Genomic DNA, 24,295 nt, shown 5'->3' with positions numbered 1-24,295 from the left:
AAAAGAACATTAAAGAGATCATGTGGCATTTATTTTTATATTTTTATAAACACTTAAAAATAGTTGTATCAATGCAAAAACATTAAATGCAACATGGTGTGTAAAAGCATTGGATAGTCTCCTGAGGAAGTAAACACAAGCAAACAGGTCAGTGAAGGCTGCAGAACATTGAAGGGGTAATTATTTAAGAAACACAACAATGATTTCTCTTTTTGCAGTGCGAAAGACTAAATAAAATAAAAATGGGCTTGATCTTCATGTTCAACATCTCTTTGCAAAGCACAAGGAATAAACATAATGACACACATCGGATCTTTTGTTTACAGTAATCTCATAAAACTACATTTAGACACAACCAAATGCTAACATACATTATTTTACTTCCAACTGTTGCTCACAGAGAAGGAATACCTCCTTTAATGTTAATAGTTCAATGTTTAATAGTAAATTCCACTCCAAAATATGTCGTAGTAATTCAACAATATTTCCTCTTTGTGTTAGTGTCCCTCTATTGCAGCTCAGCAAGGAAACACTGTACGTAAAGAAACTCAAAAAGGACATGTGATGGGTTAACTACTTTAAGCAAGTCCCTGTAATTTAGTTCTCATATACACAGACATGTATGGAAGCTAATGGCTCCGTTTAGAGGTGGGAACCAACAAACAAACATGTATGTTTCTGAAAATGGCTGGCAATGAGAATATAAACATGAATTGTAACCGAGTTAACAGACACTAAACTGCTGCCAAGATTCTTTAAAAGTTAGTGAAAAGGACTTCACAGAGAATTACACATGTTTGAAATGTCTCCTCGAGAGGATGAGAACCATTGAAATCAAGACAGACACATTCAATTGCTGTCCATCAACATTAAATAAAACAACCATCGCTGGCACATTATTATGTGATGCGGTCACAGCAGTCAGACTACCTGTTTACGGACCAGGAAGAGGCTTCCATGTGAGCAGTATCATTGATGAACACACAAAGGCAGCATTAGATCCTGAGGGTCACAAGTAGGGTTGAATCTCCACCAGTGAAAATCACACATGATTGTTTTACAAACTGTTCACATACAGAGGACAGCCTCAGTTCTACCACTGTTCTTTGGTTAGTGCAAAAGTGAGTGTAGATGACAGTAATTAAGGCACTTGCGATCACATACCCACAATGCTCTTCCTCACGTATTTGCCGTCTTACGGAGTTTTTCCAGAGTTCCTTGCGTTGATAAAAGCCATACCGTGAGTTCTGAAATGAGTATTCAGATCCGTTGCCTTTTCAAAATGTTTGCCGCAAACCCTACAGGCCAGCGTGCCCTCCTCCTCCCTCCCCAGAGCGTTGGAGGATTGAGAGGAGGGGGACGCTGGGGCAGAACCATCCAGGGAGCTCTTATCATCGTGGCTCCTGCTGTTACCTGGGGGGGGGGCTGGGTGGGCACCGAGGGACTGCTGCTCAGCTTCTCTCACTTTGTGGGAGATGAAGCGGTGGCGCGACAGGGAGGAGAGGGATGTGAAGCAGGCGCCACACTGTAAACACTGCTGACTGCCCCCTCCCCCCTCCGCCCCCCCTCGCCGGTGCTTGCTAATGTGCTGCAGGAACACAGCCTGGTCCGCCGCGGTGAAGCCGCAGGGGGCGCAGCGGAATCCAGACTCGGGGTGGGAGTAGGGGGCCGGAGCAGAGGAGGACGACCGCGACTTCTTCACTGGAGTCACCCCATCTGTGGACTCTTCGTCCTGCTCCATCCTCACAGCTCCCCTCGCTCTGCGGCCGGCCCCCACACTGCCCTCCTGCTCTGAGGAACTATCCGCCTCATCTGTGCCCCCCTGTGACCGGAGGAAATCACCAATACTGCCGTTTACATCTTGTTCAAGTGTTCCCTGTTTGACTTGTTAACATAAAGAGTGACTCACCATCAGTGTGTCCTGGCTGCCGGGCTCCGCTCTGTGTCTCAGCTGAACATGCCTCTCCAACAACGCTCTGCTGCTGAAGGTTTTCTTACTCTCAATACAAAACCTACAAACACACACACCACTTAAATATAACAATGTACTTTTATGATTGAGTAAGGGCAGTGAAGATATGAGTAGGTTTCATATTGTTAGTTTACTTATATATTAGGAATCACAGTTACACCTGGATTGTTACCAAGCAATTGTTTAAAAGTCCAAGGCTTTACAACAGTTTACCAAAAACAAAGAACATATCTTGGCTTTTTTGCAATGATTAACTTGGACTTGGTACAGTCTTTCCACTTCAACAACATACTGTTTTTTACTCTGCAGAATGTGTGTGACTCACTTGCAGCGAAAGCTACGACTCCCGGCTTTGTGTTTGTCTCTGAGGTGTCGTCTCATGCTGGAGGTGGTGGTGAAGGAGCTCTCACACTTGTTGCAAGGAAACTTCTTCAGATTCTACACAACACAGCAACATATGGCATATTCATTTATAGCTCTAAAAACCTTTTCTTTTGACATCTTAAACAGCAGGGGATGCATCCAGACCTTGCTATGTTGCTCAGCCATATGGGAAATGTAGTCTTGCCGGTCGGTGAAGCGGGAATGGCAAGGCGCACACTTCCATCCTGTGGGGGTCTTCACCTTTTCTGCTGTCTCTTCTTTATCTTCATCCATCCATTCCTCTCCATCTGAGCTCTCCATCTTCACTGACGGCCGGGAACAAGAGGAGGGGGCTGGAGGTGAAGGCAGCTCTTGTTTTAATGGTGGAGTGTTATGAGTCTGAGGAACAGGAACGAAAAGAGAATGACATTACGAGGGGGATATATTTTACTTTATTTGTAACTTAATTGATACTATTTCATTGATTCCTATAAAATCATGCATATACCTTGTAATGGTCCAGAAGGGATTTCCTCTGAGAAAACAGCTTGGTGCACTCAGGGCATTTAAACACATGGACCTTCTGATTGGTTAAATGCGTGTCAAAATGGACGTAAAGCAGGGACTTGTTGGTGAAAACTGTGTCACACATGACACATTTATAGATTGACCTGTGAAAGGATAAAAACCAGGTTGATTATTGAAAAGGAAACATTTGTTTTCATTAGCACATCTTTGTGTATATGCGAGTGTGTATATATACATGGTCTGTCCTTCGGTGAGGGTTGGATGTTGGGCGTTGATGTGGTTTTGTGTGCTGGGCTCAGATTTAAAAGCCATGGGACAGCTGGGGCATTTGTGGAACATATCACAATGAGCCTGTTGGATGTGAGCCTTCACTGAGTTGAGTCCTCCAAACACCACCAGGCAACTGGAACATCTGCAGAGAGAGAAAGACTTTATTTAAATGTATTGAAAATGTTGTGGCACATGACGTGAATCCATCCTTAGCTAAACAATATGCATCAGATAGTATCAAACTTGGCCAATTGTTTACATAGTAAATGGCCCCAAACAATGGCAGAGAAAAGAGATAAACATAGCCATAGAAACAGAATTGATGGGTATAACAATGATGTCCCACCTGTATCCGATGCGGCGTGCAAAATGTAAACAGATCTGGTCAAGGTGTGTTTGAAACAGCGGCTGCTTGGCCGTGCCCCCACAGTCAGGGCAGACGTGGGGGGGGCAGCCTTGGTGGATGCGCTGATGAGCCGCGGCGCTGCAGCTGTTGGGCAGCAGCATGGGAGGAGAACACTCTGTGCAAGGCTGGAGAACAACAGAAGAAGAAAGGCCAACAAATGGAGTTAGTTCACTTTCATACCATTGATCAACACAGTTTATGTATGTTCTTTTTTTCCTCCCGCTCAAAAGACTCACAGAGGTTTGTGCTGGTTTGATTTCTTGGAAATGCTCGGCCACCTCTTCTTTGCTGCTAAACTGAGCCTGGCACTCAGGACATTTATTACTGATGAACTGCAATGCCTCTGCTTTCTTCTTGGATACCGTTTGATGTGGCTGGGGTTTTGTGTTTGGAGTGGCCTGGCCTTTTAATGGTGACGGCCCTGAAGAGGAAGACAAAAGAGACCTAATCATAGAGATTGCATACAGGCAAATGAAAATCTATTCTGAGACAGCGATAACGTTGACCAACCAGCTGTGGGTTCCTGCTGGCCAATCATCTGCTCCACAGGAACGGGTTTCATCACCAGGTGTGAACACTGCATGATCAGGCCTTTCTCCTTGTGCTCTCTGGCGTGGAAAAGCAGGCTGCACTTGTTGTAGAAGGCTAGCCGCTTGGCACAGTGGTTACAGGTCACCTCGATCCTCAGCGAGCGCCGGTCGTAGTGCCGCGCTAAACTCTGCTCCAGGGCAAAGGCATCTCCACACTCCAAACAGCGGTAACCCTGCAGGGGATCAGACATTCATGTTCTTCGATAATCACTTCATTGGAAATAACGCCATGTAAAAAAAGTGCTGTGAGATTGTCATGATGTCATGATTATGGTATCAAAACCAATGACTCCTTCTGGAAGAGGAATGTTCTATTGAAAATGTTTTACACATATCAGATGAGTTATACCACACACACATCCTCTACCTGCATATATACTTTTTCTTTAAAACAAGTTATCATCTAACGGATCAGATTTAACTTTAAGTGCCAAAGCAGCTGGTTCTACCTAATAATCTATGTATGGGTTTGTGGCAGGGGTACCTAGTTGCAGTTAACACAACTAGAGCTGCGACTAAGGATTCTTTTTGATTAAGAGTTAAACTATACATTTTCGGTTAAATTGTTATTGTTTTGTCCATAGAAAGTCAAACTAAGCCAAAGCTCAATGTTGCATTTTTAAATCACTTGTTTGTTCAGACCGCTAGTCTAAAAACCCAAAGCATTCAGTATAATATCCTAAATGATCATATATCCAACAGCTGTCTAAACAGTGACAGTTCACCTGTGCAGGAAGAGGAAGGCCCCACTCTGCAGGAAGAGGCGAGCTCAGGTCTGGTTTATAACTGGGCAGCAGGTTCTTGTTGTTGAGGATCTTGTTGAAAGCTTCCACCAGGTTGGTCTGAGTTTTGGAAATGATCGCCCCAGTGCTGTTCACTATGGAGGCTGGTCTGCTGCTACTTTGGGGCGTAAGCAGAGGTGAAGGTGAAGAAAGTGTCATCCCACTGTTGGGGGTTTTCTGACCCAGGCTGCGAGGGTTGATCCCACCCGGGCTGACTCTGGGAGTGGAGACAGAGATGGAGGGCAGGGTGGAAGCTTTAGTGATGCTCACAGCTGTTGTGGAAAGTTTAGGCTTGGTGTCCAGCACGGTTTTGTCTTTGACCAGACGGGCACCTTCCAGCGTTGCGGCACAGGCATTCTGCAGCATCGTCATCGCAGGCAACTGAGGTTGCTGTGATAACTCCTTCTTAGATCTTGTGTTTTTAGGTTCTGGCGAAGGTTTTGAACTGTTCACATTCTTGGTGGTTGCTCTTCCCCTTCTTTTAGGGGTAACACCAGTCACGGTCCTTGTGACGCTGCCTTTAGGCATTTTGATTTTAACTTTGAGGGGACGCGATGGAGATGAAACTGTTTCCGAAGCACACACAGACACAGGACCCTCAGTGCCAGCACCACAGCTCTCCTCATTTAAATTGTCTTCATCTCCAGCCATCTTGTCGCTCTGCCCCTCAGCGTCACCCTGCCTGTCCTCTTCTCTGCACTCAGTTTCCATGAGCTCCTCTTGGAGACTGGAGTCCTTGTGGTTCTCTGCGGTTATGGCCGATTCAGAACTGCTGCTTTTCTTGGAGACAACCAGACCCATCTCACTGGGCGGTGGGCTCTCAGGTGAGTCCCTATCATCAATCACATGCTCTGGGTATGTCTCCTCTTGGACTGATGCAGAGCTAGAGGTGAGAGAGGGGAGGCTCTGTAGTTGAGGAGCGGTGGAGGGAGATTGGTGAGTGGTAGGTTTACCCTTCCCCTTGTGTTGGGGTTTAGGATTTGCAGGGGCAAGAGAAGGCGGCGGGCGAGGATGTGAAACAAGACAGGCAGCAGTATCAGGAGACCCAATGGCCTCAGACCGTAGTCTTGCTCTGTGTCTAAATTTGGGGGGGGAGGACATGACAGATTCTGGGCTCTCCTGGATCACAAGTGGACTTCCTAAATCTGGCTCTGAGTCATCATCATCTGACTGCATAACATGTCTAATTGCAGCCTTAATACCACCGTTTTGCGGTAAAGGAGAGGATGATGATTTACTCATTTCCTCCTTTTGAGGAGAGTGCGGAGGGCTGACTAAGTGTGGGTAGGGAGGAGTTGAGGAGTTAGGACAAGCACTCGTCGAAGACTGGGAGAAGAGGAGGGGCTTCAAACTGTTCATGACATCAGTCTTGTGCTGAACCGATCCAACCTCAGCTTTTTGATCACTTTCACCCTCATTCGAATTCAGTGCATACCTCAATGGGGAATGAGGGAGCCATGGCTCTGTGGTGGACTGTCCTTGATCCCTGGGGACAGATCCTTCAAAGCCATTGGCAGCCTGGGGCTCCACAGGGGCTTCAGCAGACTTTTTGAGGCCAAGCTGTGAGGTGATGTCCCCCACCTTGACCTGAACCTGAGAGTTTAAGCCACTGTTTGAGGGATTGTCTGTTCTGTCCCTGACAGACTTCTCCTCCTCTTCAAAAGACTCGGACCGTACTGTGTTCTTCACAATAACACTGACCACAGGAGGTTCACTATGTGAGGCAGGAGGGCGGGGAAAGCAGGAAGGAGACCCGCTCTCTCTCTCCTCTGCATTAGTTCCCACCTCATCTCGCTCGTCCTCTGGACTGGATTGAATGGCTTCTTTGGCATCGATGTCAGGAATGTCAAAAGCTGCTAGCAAATCGTCAAAGTCTGGGGTCTTCATGTCCCCCATTGCCAGCACAAGGCTCAAAACCTATAAGGGCAACACATCAGTCAGAGCAACTCATATTATGTCAGTTCAATCTAAAAACGTTGACATGAAGAAAGAAGGATGCATATCCTTTACTTAAGAAAAGATTCACTGCTTAAATACTACACTAGTAATAAAAGTCCTGCAATGTGCAGTAAAACGGACCCTGTCAAGTATTTTAAAGGATATGTTGCATTGTCGGCTGCATACGTTTAAGCTGAACTCATTTGACATATAATCCTTTATAAACTGTTGTACTAACACTGGACGCAGCAAAAATACCAACATTACTTTTTTGACAGCAGGTATCATTAGAAATTGTCAAACATGTTTGTGTATGTTATTTTGTTTACCAGACTTAAGTAATGAAAGTAAACATGTCTAAAGAAACAAGAAAGTTGCCGATTGAAGTGTCAAACTTCACTGTCATGTTGCAACAAGTGGGTCCTGCTGCTAACGACATGCTACATGTTAGCAGCTAACGTCAACCAGCCAACTTTCTACACGTCGTCAAAAACTACCTTTAGCTGCATCAGTGTAACACTCAACTAACGTGCTTCTCTTACGCTATGTTTAATGTGTATTGTGCTGCAGATAAAGCTAGCATTAGCACTTATTGCATTTGATGCGAATTACCTGCTAGTTGGCGAAGTTGGTTCCTGACTTTCCTCTTGGACGCATTAGTTCGACGTCACCAGATCGTGCGACAGAGACTTCCCAGGTGAGGCGCCTCCCACATGTTCACGTGTTGTTTACAAAATTGAAGATGCAAAAGCATTTGTATTTGTTACCAGGCATTTCAAGCTCAATCTCAGTAATATGTAATAATAGTTACTGCAGTGATCTTTACAAAACGTTTTTTTTTTTTAAATACAGATAAAAGTTGTGCATTCAAAATGTTACTTGTACAAAAGTATATTCCAATGTTTGTAAAATGGCCCATTTTATAAGAATATATTTGTATCATATTATGTGTATTGATTTATAATATAACTGTTTTCGAAATATGATAAGTAAAGATGATTATCTATGACCATATTTTTTTTTCTTTCTAGAAAAACAAACAAAACAAATATAAATTATTATTATTAGTAGTAGTAGCTTCCGTAAGTAACATGACGTTTTTTTCCATGCTTACATCCCTCAGCGGTTTATGCATCTCGTATTGACACTGGTAAACACTCAGTCATATTCATTATTCCCATCTTTCATCTTTAAATGCATGTGTAACTGGTTTCTAGCTGTGTTATATACCAGTGGCGTCTTTAACTTGATATTTTTGGGTATTGTGTATTAGTTAATACATTTTCTGCATCAGATGAAATGCCCCATTGTATTCTGTACATTTATTGAGGAAATCTGCTCATTTACTCAGTGCTTATATTACAAAATATTCAAAAGTAAGCATATCTGCTTGACACAAAACAATGAAATCACAGCAGTCCTTTAACTTAAAGTTGAAAAAAGGCGAATATTTGTACAGTTAACAGAGCTATATAAACAGAAATTTAACTAAATGGTTCCTGTACTGAGGAGAGTACTGGTAATGACACATGCCGTGCAATGTTCTGTTTTTTTTATATATATTAAGGTTGTCTCTTTGGATGTTCATTTCTTCTTTTTCCCATCCTTCTTGGTGTCAGATTTGGAGCCTGTCTGAGATGCCAGAGAGCCCATGGCGTTTCGGATGGCCTCGTTATTAGGGTCTACGCCAGGAAGGTTTTCCAGGACGCTCTGAAGGAACTCAGGATCCTGCATCACATCGTAGTGCTCTTCATCCTGGACACAGAAAATTACACATTTATCTGTTATCACACACTTCCAACTGATGAAAATGACAAATGAGAATAAACAAAGACTTGTCCTTACCGTAGCCTTACTGGAGTCCATGTCAGCTCCTGTGTCCATGTCCTCAGCACCAAACTCTGCAAGATAAATGAAACAGAAATGTTGCGGTCATTTTTGGTCTGGGCTTTTTAATGAACTGCAATGCAAAAATTGGAACATTTCAAACTGCGTCTAATATCTAGTTATAACTCAAAGTATTGCATGTTTGTTCTGTAATGCTTCATTGAGTACACACATTGCATTCACATTTGTAAATGTGGACCAAGACCAGTACAAACTGTTTTAGCCAATTTTTGTTGAGTCATTTATCACATTTAAAATATGTGGATATGTTTTTCTAGGCTCCAAAGTATCCACCTGGCCAGGGCCACTACAGACAAACCAATCACTGTAATGTCAGCAAGTCAAGGTAATATTTATTTAAGTTTGGTTGTGGCTTATTTTAGATAAGAAAATACAAAGTATACATGTAAAATATATACAGGACACCAGCTACAACAACTGATTCTTCCTCCAAACTGCCTTAAACATTGTATTATATTGTGGATGTGATGCGTACTAAGTCTCAGCTTGTTTTAGGGAAAACTAGAAATCTATGATTAACCTGCTCCTTCTCCCTGCATGGACATCTGCAGAGCGTAGGCGATCTGTTCGTCCTCTGTCATGCGGCTGAAGTCTGGGATAGCTGGTGTGGATGATTCTGTTTGGGGAACAGACATTTTCAACAGGGCATCCTCAGACTCTGGAACAGAAAGAGGGGAAAACACACTGTGTGAACACACTCCCGCTCGGGGTAAAATGTCTCTTCTGAAGTAATATTGGCAGAATGTTCACACCATCAGCAGCAGGAGAGGCAATGCCAGCTTCAGCAGCGGATGCGACAGCGACTCTGCGAGCTTCATCCTCCTGTCGTTGTCTCTGCTCCTCCATAGACACCCTCAAAGCCTGACGATAAGAGAGGAAGAAACAGTCTAATACAAAACAAGTAGCATTACAACACACAAATATACAATGAAGACAGAACTAAATGTTGGTGTTGAAGGCAGCAAAAGGGATGACTAGTCCTAAGGATTTTAGACACAAAATGCAAGAAGAGTTTGGATTACAATAAACACAACAGCATCTTTCCCTGCTCTCTTACCAAGGCCAGCTCCGGGTCTGCACTGGGATCCACTCCATACTCAAAGTCTCCGGCGCCCAGGCCCAAGGCAGCCCCCCCCTCTCCAGCCAGGATGGGTGAGGACAGCAGGGCATCAGCCAGACTGGGCCCTGGAGGCACTGTGACCAGGTGGGAGCCGGCTCCCTCTTTGCCATTCAGTGTGTTTATGAAGGACGTCAGCTTCTCTGTGTTCATCTCCTACATCGGTGAGAAAAGAAGAAAGTTAGCATGAGGACTAGACAAGGTATCAGAGAAAGCAAGAACAATACAGCACATTATATTATGATTGAGTGTGGGTCAAATATGAATGGAAAAATACCTCCTCTCCAAAGTTAATGATATCCACATTGACCTTTTCCTTCTTTAGACGCTTTGCCATTTTGACCATCTACAAGAAAATAAAAATACGTAAGTGACAGATACACATTCTGTAAAAGTCTTCTGCCTGGTTGTCAGTATCAAAGCATGCGTAACATGTTGACTAATGTCAGAATGCCGCTCACATCTTTGTCATTGTCCTCCACCGGGCTGCCAACAAAAGCAATAATGCGCATCTTGTGGTTTTTGCCCTGTCTGTGCTTCAGCGCCAACTAAAGAGAGAACCATTCAAAACATTAACTGTAACATATATTTTTCAACACAGAAATGTTTCCATTTGATGCAAGAAAAGCACAGGTGTTATTACATAATGATGGTTGCATTATATGTATACATATATTCCTAAATGTCACCTTGCACATCTTTTTTAGCTACTTTTTCGGTTCAGGATGAACGCAGTGTGTGTTATGAAGTTCACAAACTCACATGTGCCACCCTGATGCCGGTGCAGAAGCTAATGTTCCCGATAGGCTGCACAGCATGTAGCTTTGACAGTATCCTGCCTGTGTCTGGTGTCAGCGTAGTCAGCACCTCACAGTTGCTGAATGGGGAAATAACACTTTTGTAATTAATTTCACAGTTACATATGTTAATGTCACTAAGCTCATTTTAAAACACAGTGCCTCTTACTTTGCCATGGTGATGAGGCCCACGTTGTTTTCAGGGTTGGTGCGAGTCTTAGAGTGACAAACCATATTAACTGCATCCTGCTGGGCCTGTAGTCTGGTGGGCAGAAAGTCTCCATTGCGCATATACTCACTGTTGTCCACACTAAAAAAGAAAAGAAAAAAGCAGCATTATTAAAGATATTCCATTGATTTGACAAATATTTGTACATTACAGACCACAATTAATAGAACGACAAGACTCTAAAAAGAACACTGTTTAAGTGTTTTAAGGGGCAGACACTGAAACAGTTCGTTATAATAGCAGTTTTCAATGAATTAATTTAGCAAAACAGAAAATGACAACCATTCAATAGTTTCAGCCAGAGTTTCAGCTTCTCTAAAAGTGAGGATTTGCAGCTTTACGTTGTACATTTGAGAGTCTTGGATTAATGTTGGACAAAGACAAGCATTGTGAACACATTATTTGGGGAAATATGATTGTCACTTTTTTGGAATTTAAAGAGAAGAAAACAACATTATATTAAAAAATGAAGGATACTTTTATTGTTATAGCCCGAGTGAACACAACGGGTCATTTAATTTAATGGAAATCAATGCAAAAAGCTCTGCAGTACTGCTGCCTATGAAACGTTTTATTGACATTGTTTAATAAAACAAGGTATTTCATGTTGTGTCTTGCCTTTAACTGCATGCAACATTGACAGACAGAATGTATTTATGATAACTGGATAACACGGCAGCATGGTTGGACAAATAAACTGAAACAACAGAGCGATGCATGTTATGACCAAGACAGTAGGTTGTATTGTTGTTAGCTAGCTAATGCTAACGCTTTAAAGCCATGTTATTTAATTTGAAGCACACTATTTACTTTACAGTTGAGTCACATCAACCTGAGTTAGCGACACTCCATTTGTTTCTCGTTTTTGTCAAATAACGTAGATTGTGTGCTGGAAGCTGCAACTGGCTAACGTTGGCTAGGTTATAGTGACTCAGGAAATAGCTTAAGCATCTTAAATCATAAACAAAACAAGCAAACCTGTACAGTTCAGGCAAACTATATCAAAACATGCTTATTTAGTTAACGACCGTTTTTTTAAATAAAGTTAGCAGTCTTAATATTTAACTCAAAACATATTTATAATTTCTTACCAGACCATAGTACTTTCAAGCACCATCTTGAAGTCTGTGGTTTACGACGTCATCGGGTGGGTTTATGGGTAATGGTGTTTTTTCGTATGAAAAAAACAACTTGAATGATGATTTATAATAAAAATGCAATCATTGGGTTGAATCATGTGAGCAGAAGGTGCCCTGTAATGAAAAAATGCCTTCTTTACTCCTGCAAAAATGATGTGAGTGTCCCAGTAGGCTATGTCCCTTGATAAAAAGCTGTTTGATTTAGTTTATAGTTGGGAAATAGTCCACAGTAGGCTACTCCATAATAAACATTGCTACAAAATATGTCCAAAAAAAAATCAGGAGAAAAATAAAATCATTGGGTCGAATCATAGCTCGATTAGGAACACTGACCTTTAATCTTCTTTGAACCAGTTGTGTGAAGATTAAAATGGGCACTGCCTTGTGTTTTTTATGCTGCTGCAATAGGATGTGTAACGTGACAAGAACTCTCAATAAAGCAGATGGATGTTCAAAGAGAATGTATGCCTACTCAATGATAATTATTGGATAGCCTACTTCTACAGGGGCACTGTCAAATAGTTAAGGCACACAAACAAACACAAATTCATGCATGCATATTGCATTATGATAGATAGATAGATAGATAGATAGATAGATAGATAGATAGATAGATAGATAGATAGATAGATAGATAGATAGATAGATAGATAGATAGATAGATAGATAGATAGATAGATAGATAGATAGATAGATAGATAGATAGATAGATAGATAGATAGATAGATACTTTATTGATCCCAATTTGGGAAATGTTTGCGTTGCAGCAGCATAAAAAACACAAGGCAATAAGAGAAATTAAGACACAAGAAATAAACAGTCCAAAAATATTTCAGAAATAGAAACAATTAAAAAAAGTTAAGGTTTAGTTTATAAAATATAAAAAAGATATACACATGTGGAAAATATACAAGTTTAAATACAAATACTTATAAAGGGTTGCACATGTGAGCATAAGGTGCCCTGTAATGAAAAAAAAAAATGCAAGTGTCCTGGTATGTCCTTTCAGTTTGATTTACTTTGTGGTTAGGAAATAGTTCACAGTCCTTCATAGTAAACATTGCTCAACATCATGTCTGAAGAATAAAAGCAGGAGAGACATCCTGAAACGGGGTAGTCACGGACAAGAAGCTTACACAGTCAAGCCAGAAGGTAAAAAAAACGTATAGTTTTCAATTAATTTAATTAATCAAGTTGGGTCATTTATTATTTATGTGTCATTAACTATTTAATCCTTAGATTTGATGTCAGAATTTAAAATAACCTGTTTTAGTTGGTAAATATGTCTAAATGTTCTTGCTCAGATCTCGCAGATAATGGTGATTAATTATTTTCATTGATACTAAAACATTGACTTGTTGAAATCTCAGATGGAGAAACTCATACTTTTGATGGTGATCTTTGGAACATGTTGTGCAGCACCCCAAGGTTTGTAAACTTCGACCGACAGCATTGCGGAGAAGTTTATCTATGGAGAAGCATTTGAATATGATAGCTTTAATACTTTTGTTTCTAAACATTTTAGTTAATGATATTTAGTTTGCTCTCCTTCCCTAAAAATAATTTTGTTTTCCACCTGTGCAGATCTTTCAGGTAAAGTGTTTGTCTTTCCAAAGGAGACCAACACTGATCGTGTAGTACTCATCACACCTAAAACCAGATTCAACTCTGTGACCACCTGTCTCAGGTAACTGGTGTTGTAATCAGAAAGCTTCATTATTTGTGGTTAAGTTTGAAGAATGGTTTGTCAGATTTTCTCAATGCCTACACATCTTTTCAGATATCAATCAGATCTCAGCAGGACATATGGAATCTTCTCTTTGGCTACACCCACATTCAACAATGACTTTTTGATCTTCAAGAATAATGCAGAGAGTGACATCGAGCTGAATGCTCGGGATGGGAATGCAGTCTTCACGTCACTGAAACTTGATGCCAACACCTGGCACTCTATGTGTGCTACCTGGGAATCCTCCACTGGGTTGGCTCAGCTGTGGGTGGACGGCAAGGCGACCACCAAGAAATTTGTCCAAACTGGGGCCATCATTGGAGCTCCCATTGCCATCCTGGGCCAAGAGCAGGACACCTATGGCGGAGGCTTCGATGCAAAGCAATCATTCATAGGTATGATTACTGACTTCCACATGTGGGACACTGTCATCCCCACCTGTGAGATCAGACGCTATATGGAAGATAAGCACTTCAGCCCAGGCAATGTGTTCAGCTGGAAAGCCCTGGACTTTCAAGTCAAAGGGCAGGTTTTGATGGAACTGGCATCTGAAGTTATGTAACATGATGTATAACTGTGAATAAATCACAAGTAAAACAAATGTTTGATTCTCTCAAGAAGATTAAAGTATCTTCAGATAATTACATGATGGCAGTGCTCTTTTCTCTTTTTTTTGCATACACTATTTTCAAAAGCAACTATGAACATGTAGTATGATAATGAAGAAAGGGACCAAGATTTAGAAAATATGTTTAATCCTTTAAAATCAGACATGAAAACATCACCACCATCACCACCACACTACTAAATATCAGTCCATGCAGGTAATGAGGAGCGTCGAGGAACGATACAATTATAAAAAATCTTTTATTACCAAGTATAATGCAATTTTTTAGACTTACAAAGCAGATGTTTGTCTCAGGGACGATGTCTGAGAGTGAAATCACATCTTCATTCCCAGACAGGTTGCCTGAATTATCCATAGCCCCTTCGTCCCCAAAACTGGAACAGAGATAAGATTTAATTACGAAACACCTAAGACAATAAATAAACATTTATCATATCACATTTATCATATCTGTACCTGTGATGGTCCAGGTTTGTGTTTGCTGATTTGTGCACTTCGACCCCTACAGACCTACGGGTAAAGGTAAACTCAGATATATGAAAAAAAAACTTGAATGATGATTTATAATAAAAATGCAATCATTGGGTTGAATCATGTGAGCAGAAGGTGCCCTGTAATGAAAAAATGCCTTCTTTACTCCTGCAAAAATGATGTGAGTGTCCCAGTAGGCTATGTCCCTTGATACAAAGCTGTTTGATTTAGTTTATAGTCGGGAAATAGTCCACAGTACTCCATAATAAACATTGCTACAAAATATGTCCACAAAAAAAAATCAGGAGAAAAATAAAATCATTGGGTCGAATCATAGCTCGATTAGGAACACTGACCTTTAATCTTCTTTGAACCAGTTGTGTGAAGATTACTAAAAAGCCAGGGGCAAAGATTATAATGGGCACTTATTAGAGCAATAGGATGTGTAACGTGACAATAACTCTCAATAAAGAAGATGGATGTTCAAAGAGGATGTATGCCTACTCAATGATAATTATTGGATAGCCTACTTCTACAGGTCAAATAGTTAAGGCACACAAACAAACACAAATTCATGCATGCATATTGCATATGTATACTTAGATAGATAGATAGATAGATAGATAGATAGATAGATAGATAGATAGATAGATAGATAGATAGATAGATAGATAGATAGATAGATAGATAGATAGATAGATAGATAGATAGATAGATAGATAGATAGATAGATAGATAGATAGATAGATAGATAGATAGATGGATAGAAAGATAGATAGATAGATATATGGATAGAAAGATAGATAGATAGATAGATAGATAGATAGATAGATAGATAGATAGATAGATAGATAGATAGATAGATAGATAGATAGAAAGATAGATAGATAGATAGATAGATAGATAGATAGAAAGATAGATAGATAGATATAGTTAGATAGATAGAAAGATAGATATATAGATATAGATAGATAGATAGATAGAAAGATAGATAGATAGATATAGTTCAAACCGGAGAGACGTGATGTAAGGAATACATATTTATTGTTTACACGTCATATGAATGAAATGATTGCCATGATAATACAAAAGGAGAATGGAATGGTGTTTGGCGATTAGGCCCCGGTTTGCAGGATAATCATTCAGGAGGGAAAGAACCGCTCCGATGAAATCCCCGGGGTCTAGACACTGGTGGTGGTGATAAGTAGGTGGGACCGGTCTGAAGAAGGAAGTTTAGCTTTGTCCTGGAGGAGACGGGAGGCGAGAGGGGTGGAGGCGGGTTGTGTGTAGTCACCTGAAATGACAACTGACAGGGAGGAAGAGCAGGTATTTAAGGAATTTAGCCTGTGCAGCAATTGGCTGCTGAAGGGTGACGCCCTCGTATTTAATGAGGGGGGAAGGGAGCAATAGAGTGACGTGTAAGTGACTCATGTTAGGTCTTCCTTATTGAACTTGCGCTAAAGCTTTCATTTAGATAGATAGATATGAAAGCTTTAGCGCAAGTTCAATAAGGAAGACCTAACTCGAGTCACTCACACGTCACTCTATGGCTCCCTTCCCCCTCATTAAATATGAGGGCGTCACGCCTCAGCAGCCAATCGCTGCACATGCTAAATGCCTTAAATACCTGCTCTTCCTCCCTGTCAGTTGTCATTGCAGATGATCACACGCAATGGTAGTTGCAATACAATACTGCTTCTCGTGAGAAAAAACCGTAAGAAACAACTAGCTCAAGATGTCCAACTCGGACAATTCGGAACACGAACCTTCTCTGGAAATCTCCGATCCCGGTTCGGCTCCCCACAGCGGCTTATCAACAGAGGAAGACTTCCTCATCGCCCGGCTCCTGCAGCAGGGCTTTCCCACAGCCCCAGGCCTCACTCTCTCAGCGGCGATAGCTCTCGGACCAGGTCTCCAGCGTAGCTCCCCAGTCCGGGGCAGCAGCTCCAGCCAGCTTCCCAGAGAGCAGGACGAGGACGCAGCCGCGGAGGTAAAAAAGGGCAGGAAGTCGAGCCCTCCAGGATCCCGTCCCCCTCCAAAAATTTTTTTAAAAAAAATCCACCCCTTCTCAGGCTCGCCAGTCCGGGAGCGTCACACACCCCTATGGAGAGTAGCGCGGCCGGCTCCCTGCAATCCCTGGCTAGCTCCATGATAGCTATCGATGCTCGCCTCCAGGCTCTGGAAGACTCCGCCACAGGAGCTTCAACTTCCGTTGCACTCAGGTACTAGTTTTAACGAAAACGTTTGCACTCGACCCTTACACAGGGCTGGGTTGTAACGGAACACATGTAACGGTGTTACGTAATCGGAAGAAAAAGAAGGAAAAAAAAAAAAAAAAAAAAAAAAAAAAAATCAGTATATTCAGCTGGCGTTACATTTGAAAAAATGAGTAAACTGAGTGCAGTTACTCTCGTAAACCTGAAGTGAATACTTATTGGAATTATTGGTGGAAAGTTTCCTCACAATGTAATATTCATTACCGGCAGAACCGTGTGCACAGCGCTGCAGCGTATCTGCGAGCGAGAGATGCAGCGTGTCCGTGAGGCCCCGCCCCGCACGCAGATGAGAGAGAGAGAGAGTTCTCTTTCAAAACATATTGGAAGGTAGAAACGGAGATGTTTAGATAAAACGTGGAAGATAACGTTTATGTAGCATTTATTTATTGTCGAAATGATGACATTCATAACGGGATCAAATCTAACTGAATGGCCTGCTGCTGCCGAATGCATGGGGCAAGTAACTGGGAAAAGTTTTAAAAGTGATTACATCGTTTCAGATAATAAATAATAATGATAATGTATTCTATTTAGGGGTGCCTTTCAAAGCACCCAAGAACACCTTACAATGCATAAACTTTTCCAAGGAAAGGTTTTAAGACGGTACAAAGAATGCAGTCTGGGTGAGTTTTTCTTTTTTATGTGCGGTGCAGATGAGAGAGCTGTCAAGAATGACACTAAAATGTTGTGTTCGTGCTCTTCATAAGCCATTAAAACAGTAAAATACGTGTCTCCCGTTCACCAAAACATACCCATCTGTTATGGAAAAGAAAGTATTCTAAAGAAGAAAGAAGAGGAAAAGGAGAAAAGAAAAGATAAAAAGAAGAAGAGGAAAGGAAGTATTCTAAAAGTAATCTGCCACCGGTACCGGCGGGATCGTGGTTAGTTTCCGATGCGCAGAAGAAAAATCTGGCCCACCCTATATTTTTACAGGCCCACCCTAAAGTAAATTTCTGCCTACGCTACTGGTCCGCACAGCAGCAACAACCAATCACATGAATCTCTTGCCCCCGACACACAAAGCAATAGCAATGTTAAAACTAAGTAAACTGGAAAAAAAAAAAATCCCCAACAGGCGAAAACCTACCAGTTTCACCCACTGTCTCTGCCTCCTCCCTCCATGCCTCGCTCCTCTGGTTTGTATCCCGGTAGATGAACAGAGACTGATCATACAGCACCGGGTGATTCACTACCGCATAATGAATTTTCCCTCACATTTTTGGAATATGAGGAATTACCTGCGTAGTCTCTCCCAACATACACGCGGTCTGATTGGCTAGCGCTTGTACCGGCAGATTTGCATAAACGGGATTTCATCGGCTGACGCTTCTGCCGAGGCGCCAAAAGTTGAACATTGCTCAACTTTTTGAAGCGAGCAACGCCAGCAAACGCTCCACGTCGCTTCCCAAAATACAGTTCTACTAAAAGCGACGTCACCCCATTCAAAGTGAATGGGCAGAAGCGTTTGGAAGCTGTAACGCACGCCACCGTGTGGACGGGCCGTCACAGTGGCTCTGCGCCAGAAACATCAACAAATAAATAAATAAATAAAAATAAAAACATTCTGGAATATCACCCCTCCACTCCCATTAACATCCCTCAGCTAGCAGCTGCGCTATCTACAGATTCCGTGTTCGTTGACTATCTCCCGTCATGGCTCTCCCAAGGCTTCAGGGTAGGGGTCCTCCCATCTCCCACAGTGACTTTCGTAGCAAGAAACTTACAGTCAGCCGCTAAAGAACCCAACATAGTTTCCCAGCTCATCGACAAAGAACTTCTCAAAGGATATATAATCGGTCCTTTTAGCTCCTCCCCCTTCTCAGTGTTCCGTTCAAATCCCATCGGAATAGCCACACGTAAATAAAAGGCTGATTTTCGATCTGTCCGCTCCCTGCTCCGGCCCATTCTGCAGCGTCAATAGCATCATCCCTCCAGATCAGTTCTCCCTTCACCATGCCTCAGTGGATAATGCAATAAAGATGATCAAGTTCACAGGGCACGGAGCTCGGCTCTCCAAAGCGGACATTACCGATGCCTTCAAATCATCCCCATTCATCCGTCTCAGTGGAACTTGTTCGGTATTAAGTGGGAGTCCAAACTCTATCTTCGCGTTCGCCTGACCTTCGGGTGCAGAAGCAGCCCCTGCATCTTCAATTCCTTCTCGGAAGCGCTCTATTGGATCCTGCTGAACATCGTCAGAATCCCCTCCGTCCTTCACCTACCGGACGACTTCCTCCCCATAAACCCGCACAGGACAGCTCAGGGATCTCACTGGCCAAGCTTAAACACTGCTTCAGGAGTGAGGTGTCCCTCTCTCCAAAGAGAAAACGTTAGGTCCCGTCACACGCTTAGAGTTCTTAGGCATCATCCTCGACTCCATAGACATGAAGGCGTCTCTCCCCTCAGACAAATCGCAGCGCATCCAGGACATCACCAAGTCATACTGCGAGCAACAAGTTATCACAAAACAACTGTCGCTCTCCCTTCTCGTACACCTCAACTTCGCCATGCACATCATCCCCCAGGGGCGCTCGTTCATCTCCCGCCTCCTGGACGCAGCATCAGCGGTCGACAACCTCCATGACTGCGTTTTCTTAGACGAAGGCTGCCGCTCAGACCTTCGGTTCTGGTCCCTCCTGCTCGCCCACTGGAACGGAATTACTTTATTCTACGATGGCCTCGTGCGTTCCTCTGACTCAATGAGGTCTTCACGGATGCCGCCCATCCATGGGTTTTGGGGGGTTTCTTCCAGGGAGAGTCGTTCGCAGGGTCATGGCCCCGTCAATTTCTACCTCAAGACGGTGGTCCTCCTCCGCCTTCACAACCTTCATTCGTCCGGACATCAGCGCCGTACGGGCTTCCCAAAGATCTCTCAGACCCTAACTATGGTAGTTATACATATAACTGGTGGTGGCTCAAACACATTCACAAGTATACATGTCTCACTAAGGTTCCCGATATTCAAAACTGCATTCCTGTCCTAATTCCGCGGGCCCCGCCCACAGGGAATAATGTCTCGTCTCACGCCGCAACTACAGGTAACGGGCTTCATCTCCGGCACACAGGTATTTCATTCCCAGGCCTTGCTCAAACGCATCAGTGTAAAATGTATTTCCTGCAGTCCGCGTGGACTCGGGCCACCGTACACTCCGGTGTCAGTTACAAAGGAAATAAAGAAAGAGTAAAGATATATATATATATATATAGCCTGCGAAGTCAGGCGTGGCGGAAGGCCACCGTACACTTCGGTGCCAGTTACAAAACAAAGGAAAAGAAATGAAGAGTAAAGAAAAAAAAAAATATATATATATATATATAGCCTGCGAAGTCAGGCGTGGCGGAAGGCCACCGTACACTTCGGTGTCGTAGCGGAAGGCTACCGTACACTTCGGTGTCAGTTACAAAACAAAGAGTAAAGAAAAAAGATACATATATATATATATATATATATATATATAACCTGCGAAGTCAGGCGTGGCGGAAGGCCACCGTACACTTCGGTGTCAGTTACAAAACAAAGGAAAAAGAAATAAAGAAAAAAAAAATATATATATATATAGCCTGCGAAGTCAGGCGTGGCGGAAGGCCACCGTACACTTCGGTGTCGTAGCGGAAGGCTACCGTACACTTCGGTGTCAGTTACAAAACAAAGGAAAGAGTAAAGAAAATATATATAACCTGCGAAGTCAGGCGTGGCGGAAGGCCACCGTACACTTCGGTGTCAGTTACAAAACAAAGGAAAAAGAAATAAAGAAAAAAATATATATATAGCCTGCGAAGTCAGGCGTGGCGGAAGGCCACCGTACACTTCGGTGTCGTAGCGGAAGGCTACCGTACACTTCGGTGTCAGTTACAAAACAAAGGAAAGAGTAAAGAAAAGATATATATATATATATATATATATATCCTGCGAAGTCAGGCGTGGCGGAAGGCCACCGTACACTTCGGTGTCGTAGCGGAAGGCTACCGTACACTTCGGTGTCGTGGACGTTGGGCCACCGTTACAAAACGAAACCGCTCGCTCCTCGGCGTAGTCAAGCCCTGCTGGCCAGGCATGCGACCCGCAGGTCGTTTTCAGATAAGACCGGCACTGATTTCGGCAGTCAGAGTCTCAGCATGACCAGTAAGCTCCGGCAGTGATTCCGGCACAGTGTCGCTCATATACGTGTTAATCTATTATCTCTCCTCCCCAGATCACCAGTCACCCCACAAGGTAAGCAACTCAGTTCATCTCAGTATTCATACTTCACGGGTTTTGGGGATTTCATCGGAGCGGTGCTTTCCCTCCTGAATGATTATCCTGCAAACCGGGGGCCTAATCGCCAAACACCATTACATTCTCCTGTTGTATTATCATGGCAATCATTTCATTCATATGACGTGTAAACAATAAATATGTAATTCTTACATCACGTCTCTCCGGGTTGAAATGAAAGCTTTAGCGCAAGTTCAATAAGGAAGACCTAACTCGAGTCACTCACACGTCACTCTATGGCTCCCTTCCCCCCTCATTAAATATGAGGGCGTCACGCCTCAGCAGCCAATCGCTGCACATGCTAAATGCCTTAAATACCTGCTCTTCCTCCCTGTCAGTTGTCATTGCAGATGATCACACGCAACCCGCCTCCACCCCTCTCGCCTCCCGTCTCCTTCAGGACAAAGCTAAACCTTCCTCCTTCAGACTGGTCTCACCTACTCATCACCACCATCAGTGTCTAGACCCCGGGGATTTCATCGGAGCGGTGCTTTCCCTCCTGAATGATTATCCTGCAAACCGGGGGCCTAATCGCCAAACACCATTACATTCTCCTGTTGTATTATCATGGCAATCATTTCATTCATATGACGTGTAAACAATAAATATGTAATTCTTACATCACGTCTCTCCGGGTTGAAAGATAGATATATAGATATAGATAGATAGATATAGTTAGATAGATAGATATATAGATAGATATAGAGAGATAGATATATATATCTATCTCTCTAGATAGATAGATAGATAGATAGATAGATAATTTATTGATCCCAATTTGGGAAATGTTTGCGTTGCAGCAGCATAAAAAACACAAGGCAATAAGAGAAATTAAGACACAAGAAATAAACAGTCCAAAATATTTCAGAAATAGAAACAAAATAGCATTACAATTTAAAAAAGTTAAGGTTTAGTTTATAAAATATAAAAAATATATACACATGTGGAAAATATACAAGTTTAAATACAAATACTTATAAAGGGTTGCACATGTGAGCATAAGGTGCCCTGTAATGAAAAAAATATATGCAAGTGTCCTGGTATGTCCTTTCAGTTTGATTTACTTTGTGGTTAGGAAATAGTCCACAGTCCTTCATAGTAAACATTGCTCAACATCATGTCGGAAGAATAAAAGCAGGAGAGACATCCGGAAACGGGGTAGTCACGGACAAGAAGCTTACACAGTCAAGCCAGAAGGTAAAAAAAACGTATAGTTTTCAAATTAATTTAATTAATCAAGTTGGGTCATTTATTATTTATGTGTCATTAACTATTTAATCCTTAGATTTGATGTCAGAATTTAAAATAACCTGTTTTAGTTGGTAAATATGTCTAAATGTTCTTGCTCAGATCTCGCAGATAATGGTGATTAATTATTTTCATTGATACTAAAACATTGACTTGTTGAAATCTCAGATGGAGAAACTCATACTTTTGATGGTGATCTTTGGAACATGTTGTGCAGCACCCCAAGGTTTGTAAACTTCGACCGACAGCATTGTGGAGAAGTTTATCTATGGAGAAGCATTTGAATATGATAGCTTTAATACTTTTGTTTCTTAACATTTTAGTTAATGATATGTTGTTTGCTCTCCTTCCCTAAAAATAATTTTGTTTTCCACCTGTGCAGATCTTTCAGGTAAAGTGTTTGTCTTTCCAAAGGAGACCAACACTGATCGTGTAGTACTCATCACACCTAAAACCAGATTCAACTCTGTGACCACCTGTCTCAGGTAACTGGTGTTGTAATCAGAAAGCTTCATTATTTGTGGTTAAGTTTGAAGAACGGTTTGTCAGATTTTCTCAATGCCTACACATCTTTTCAGATATCAATCAGATCTCAGCAGGACATATGGAATCTTCTCTTTGGCTACACCCACTTTCAACAACGACTTTTTGATCTTCAAGGGTAATGCAGAGAGTGACATCAGCATGCGTGCTCGGGATATGCTCGCAGTCTTCACGTCACTGAAACTTGATGCCAACACCTGGCACTCTATGTGTGCTACCTGGGACTCCTCCACTGGGTTGGCTCAGCTGTGGGTGGACGGCAAGGCGACCACCAAGAAATTTGTCCAAACTGGGGCCATCACTGGAGCTCCCATCGCCATCCTCGGCCAAGAGCAGGACACCTATGGCGGAGGCTTCGATGCAAAGCAATCATTCATAGGTATGATTACTGACTTCCACATGTGGGACACTATCATCCCCACCTGTGAGATCAGACGCTATATGGAAGATAAGCACTTCAGCCCAGGCAATGTGTTCAGCTGGAAAGCCCTGGACTTTCAAGTCAAAGGGCAGGTTTTGATGGAACTGGCATCTGAAGTTATGTAACATGATGTATAACTGTGAATAAATCACAAGTAAAACAAATGTTTGATTCTCTCAAGAAGATTAAAGTATCTTCAGATAATTACATGATGGCAGTGCTCTTTTCTCTTTTTTTGCATACACTATTTTCAAAAGCAACTATGAACATGTAGTATGATAATGAAGAAAGGGACCAAGATTTAGAAAATATGTTTAATCCTTTAAAATCAGACATGAAAACATCACCACCATCACCACCACACTACTAAATATCAGTCCATGCAGGTAATGAGGAGCGTCGAGGAACGATACAATTATAAAAAATCTTTTATTACCAAGTATAATGCAATTTTTTAGACTTACAAAGCAGATGTTGGTCTCAGGGACGATGTCTGAGAGTGAAATCACATCTTCATTCCCAGACAGGTTGCCTGAATTATCCATAGCCCCTTCGTCCCCAAAACTGGAACAGAGATAAGATTTAATTACGAAACACCTAAGACAATAAATAAACATTTATCATATCACATTTATCATATCTGTACCTGTGATGGTCCAGGTTTGTGTTTGCTGATTTGTGCACT

At 42.2% G+C, this 24,295-nt stretch overlaps 4 protein-coding genes across 4 annotated transcripts; 2 read left to right on the top strand and 2 right to left on the bottom strand.

Moving 5' to 3' along the window:
• Positions 1-9: 9 nt before the first annotated feature.
• znf687a (zinc finger protein 687a) lies at positions 10-7,554 on the bottom strand. Its single transcript, XM_034228277.1, has 11 exons — positions 7,462-7,554; positions 4,855-6,828; positions 4,050-4,302; positions 3,776-3,960; positions 3,480-3,664; positions 3,099-3,275; positions 2,844-3,006; positions 2,501-2,734; positions 2,298-2,410; positions 1,910-2,012; positions 10-1,822 (listed from the first exon to the last, which is right to left on the bottom strand). Exons 2-11 carry the CDS (start codon positions 6,805-6,807, stop codon positions 1,196-1,198), a joined length of 3,993 nt encoding a protein of 1,330 aa, XP_034084168.1. The 5' UTR covers positions 6,808-6,828; positions 7,462-7,554; the 3' UTR covers positions 10-1,195.
• A 602-nt stretch (positions 7,555-8,156) lies between these two features.
• On the bottom strand, positions 8,157-12,136 carry LOC117554020 (26S proteasome non-ATPase regulatory subunit 4-like). The gene is made up of 10 exons (XM_034228223.1): positions 11,992-12,136; positions 10,841-10,981; positions 10,637-10,751; positions 10,336-10,422; positions 10,152-10,220; positions 9,815-10,030; positions 9,510-9,618; positions 9,278-9,415; positions 8,695-8,750; positions 8,157-8,604 (listed from the first exon to the last, which is right to left on the bottom strand). The coding sequence occupies exons 1-10, from the start codon at positions 12,015-12,017 to the stop codon at positions 8,434-8,436; spliced, it is 1,128 nt and encodes a 375-aa protein (XP_034084114.1). The 5' UTR covers positions 12,018-12,136; the 3' UTR covers positions 8,157-8,433.
• Positions 12,137-13,104: 968 nt separating this feature from the next.
• On the top strand, positions 13,105-14,414 carry LOC117554046 (serum amyloid P-component-like). Its single transcript, XM_034228260.1, has 4 exons — positions 13,105-13,191; positions 13,410-13,467; positions 13,624-13,726; positions 13,820-14,414. Exons 2-4 carry the CDS (start codon positions 13,410-13,412, stop codon positions 14,328-14,330), a joined length of 672 nt encoding a protein of 223 aa, XP_034084151.1. The 5' UTR covers positions 13,105-13,191; the 3' UTR covers positions 14,331-14,414.
• Positions 14,415-22,518: 8,104 nt separating this feature from the next.
• LOC117553937 (serum amyloid P-component-like) lies at positions 22,519-23,819 on the top strand. The gene is made up of 4 exons (XM_034228075.1): positions 22,519-22,595; positions 22,815-22,872; positions 23,029-23,131; positions 23,225-23,819. Exons 2-4 carry the CDS (start codon positions 22,815-22,817, stop codon positions 23,733-23,735), a joined length of 672 nt encoding a protein of 223 aa, XP_034083966.1. The 5' UTR covers positions 22,519-22,595; the 3' UTR covers positions 23,736-23,819.
• Positions 23,820-24,295: the final 476 nt, after the last annotated feature.

Source organism: Gymnodraco acuticeps, unplaced genomic scaffold (genome assembly GCF_902827175.1).
Source record: "Gymnodraco acuticeps unplaced genomic scaffold, fGymAcu1.1, whole genome shotgun sequence".
Classification (NCBI taxonomy): domain Eukaryota; kingdom Metazoa; phylum Chordata; class Actinopteri; order Perciformes; family Bathydraconidae; genus Gymnodraco; species Gymnodraco acuticeps.
The sequence above is the reverse complement of the archived record's forward strand: the minus strand, read 5'-3'. Positions and strand labels throughout refer to the sequence as shown.

What these genes read in the sequence shown, in the direction of transcription:
- znf687a (XM_034228277.1), bottom strand. Translation starts at nt 6,807, where the DNA reads ATGGGGGACATGAAGACCCCAGACTTTGACGATTTGCTAGCAGCTTTT. An exon ending in CTCACCGAAGGACAGACCAT is followed by an intron (nt 3,007 to 3,098) that starts GTATATATACAC and finishes ATCCTTTCACAG; the next exon opens with GTCAATCTATAAATGTGTCA. An exon ending in AGTCGTAGCTTTCGCTGCAA is followed by an intron (nt 2,013 to 2,297) that starts GTGAGTCACACA and finishes GTGTGTTTGTAG; the next exon opens with GTTTTGTATTGAGAGTAAGA.
- LOC117554020 (XM_034228223.1), bottom strand. Translation starts at nt 12,017, where the DNA reads ATGGTGCTTGAAAGTACTATGGTCTG. An exon ending in CCGGCATCAGGGTGGCACAT is followed by an intron (nt 10,423 to 10,636) that starts GTGAGTTTGTGA and finishes TTCTCTCTTTAG; the next exon opens with TTGGCGCTGAAGCACAGACA. An exon ending in TCATTAACTTTGGAGAGGAG is followed by an intron (nt 10,031 to 10,151) that starts GTATTTTTCCAT and finishes TCACCGATGTAG; the next exon opens with GAGATGAACACAGAGAAGCT.
- LOC117554046 (XM_034228260.1), top strand. Translation starts at nt 13,410, where the DNA reads ATGGAGAAACTCATACTTTTGATGGTGATCTTTGGAACATGTTGTGCA. An exon ending in ATGTTGTGCAGCACCCCAAG is followed by an intron (nt 13,468 to 13,623) that starts GTTTGTAAACTT and finishes CCACCTGTGCAG; the next exon opens with ATCTTTCAGGTAAAGTGTTT. An exon ending in TCTGTGACCACCTGTCTCAG is followed by an intron (nt 13,727 to 13,819) that starts GTAACTGGTGTT and finishes ACATCTTTTCAG; the next exon opens with ATATCAATCAGATCTCAGCA.
- LOC117553937 (XM_034228075.1), top strand. Translation starts at nt 22,815, where the DNA reads ATGGAGAAACTCATACTTTTGATGGTGATCTTTGGAACATGTTGTGCA. An exon ending in ATGTTGTGCAGCACCCCAAG is followed by an intron (nt 22,873 to 23,028) that starts GTTTGTAAACTT and finishes CCACCTGTGCAG; the next exon opens with ATCTTTCAGGTAAAGTGTTT. An exon ending in TCTGTGACCACCTGTCTCAG is followed by an intron (nt 23,132 to 23,224) that starts GTAACTGGTGTT and finishes ACATCTTTTCAG; the next exon opens with ATATCAATCAGATCTCAGCA.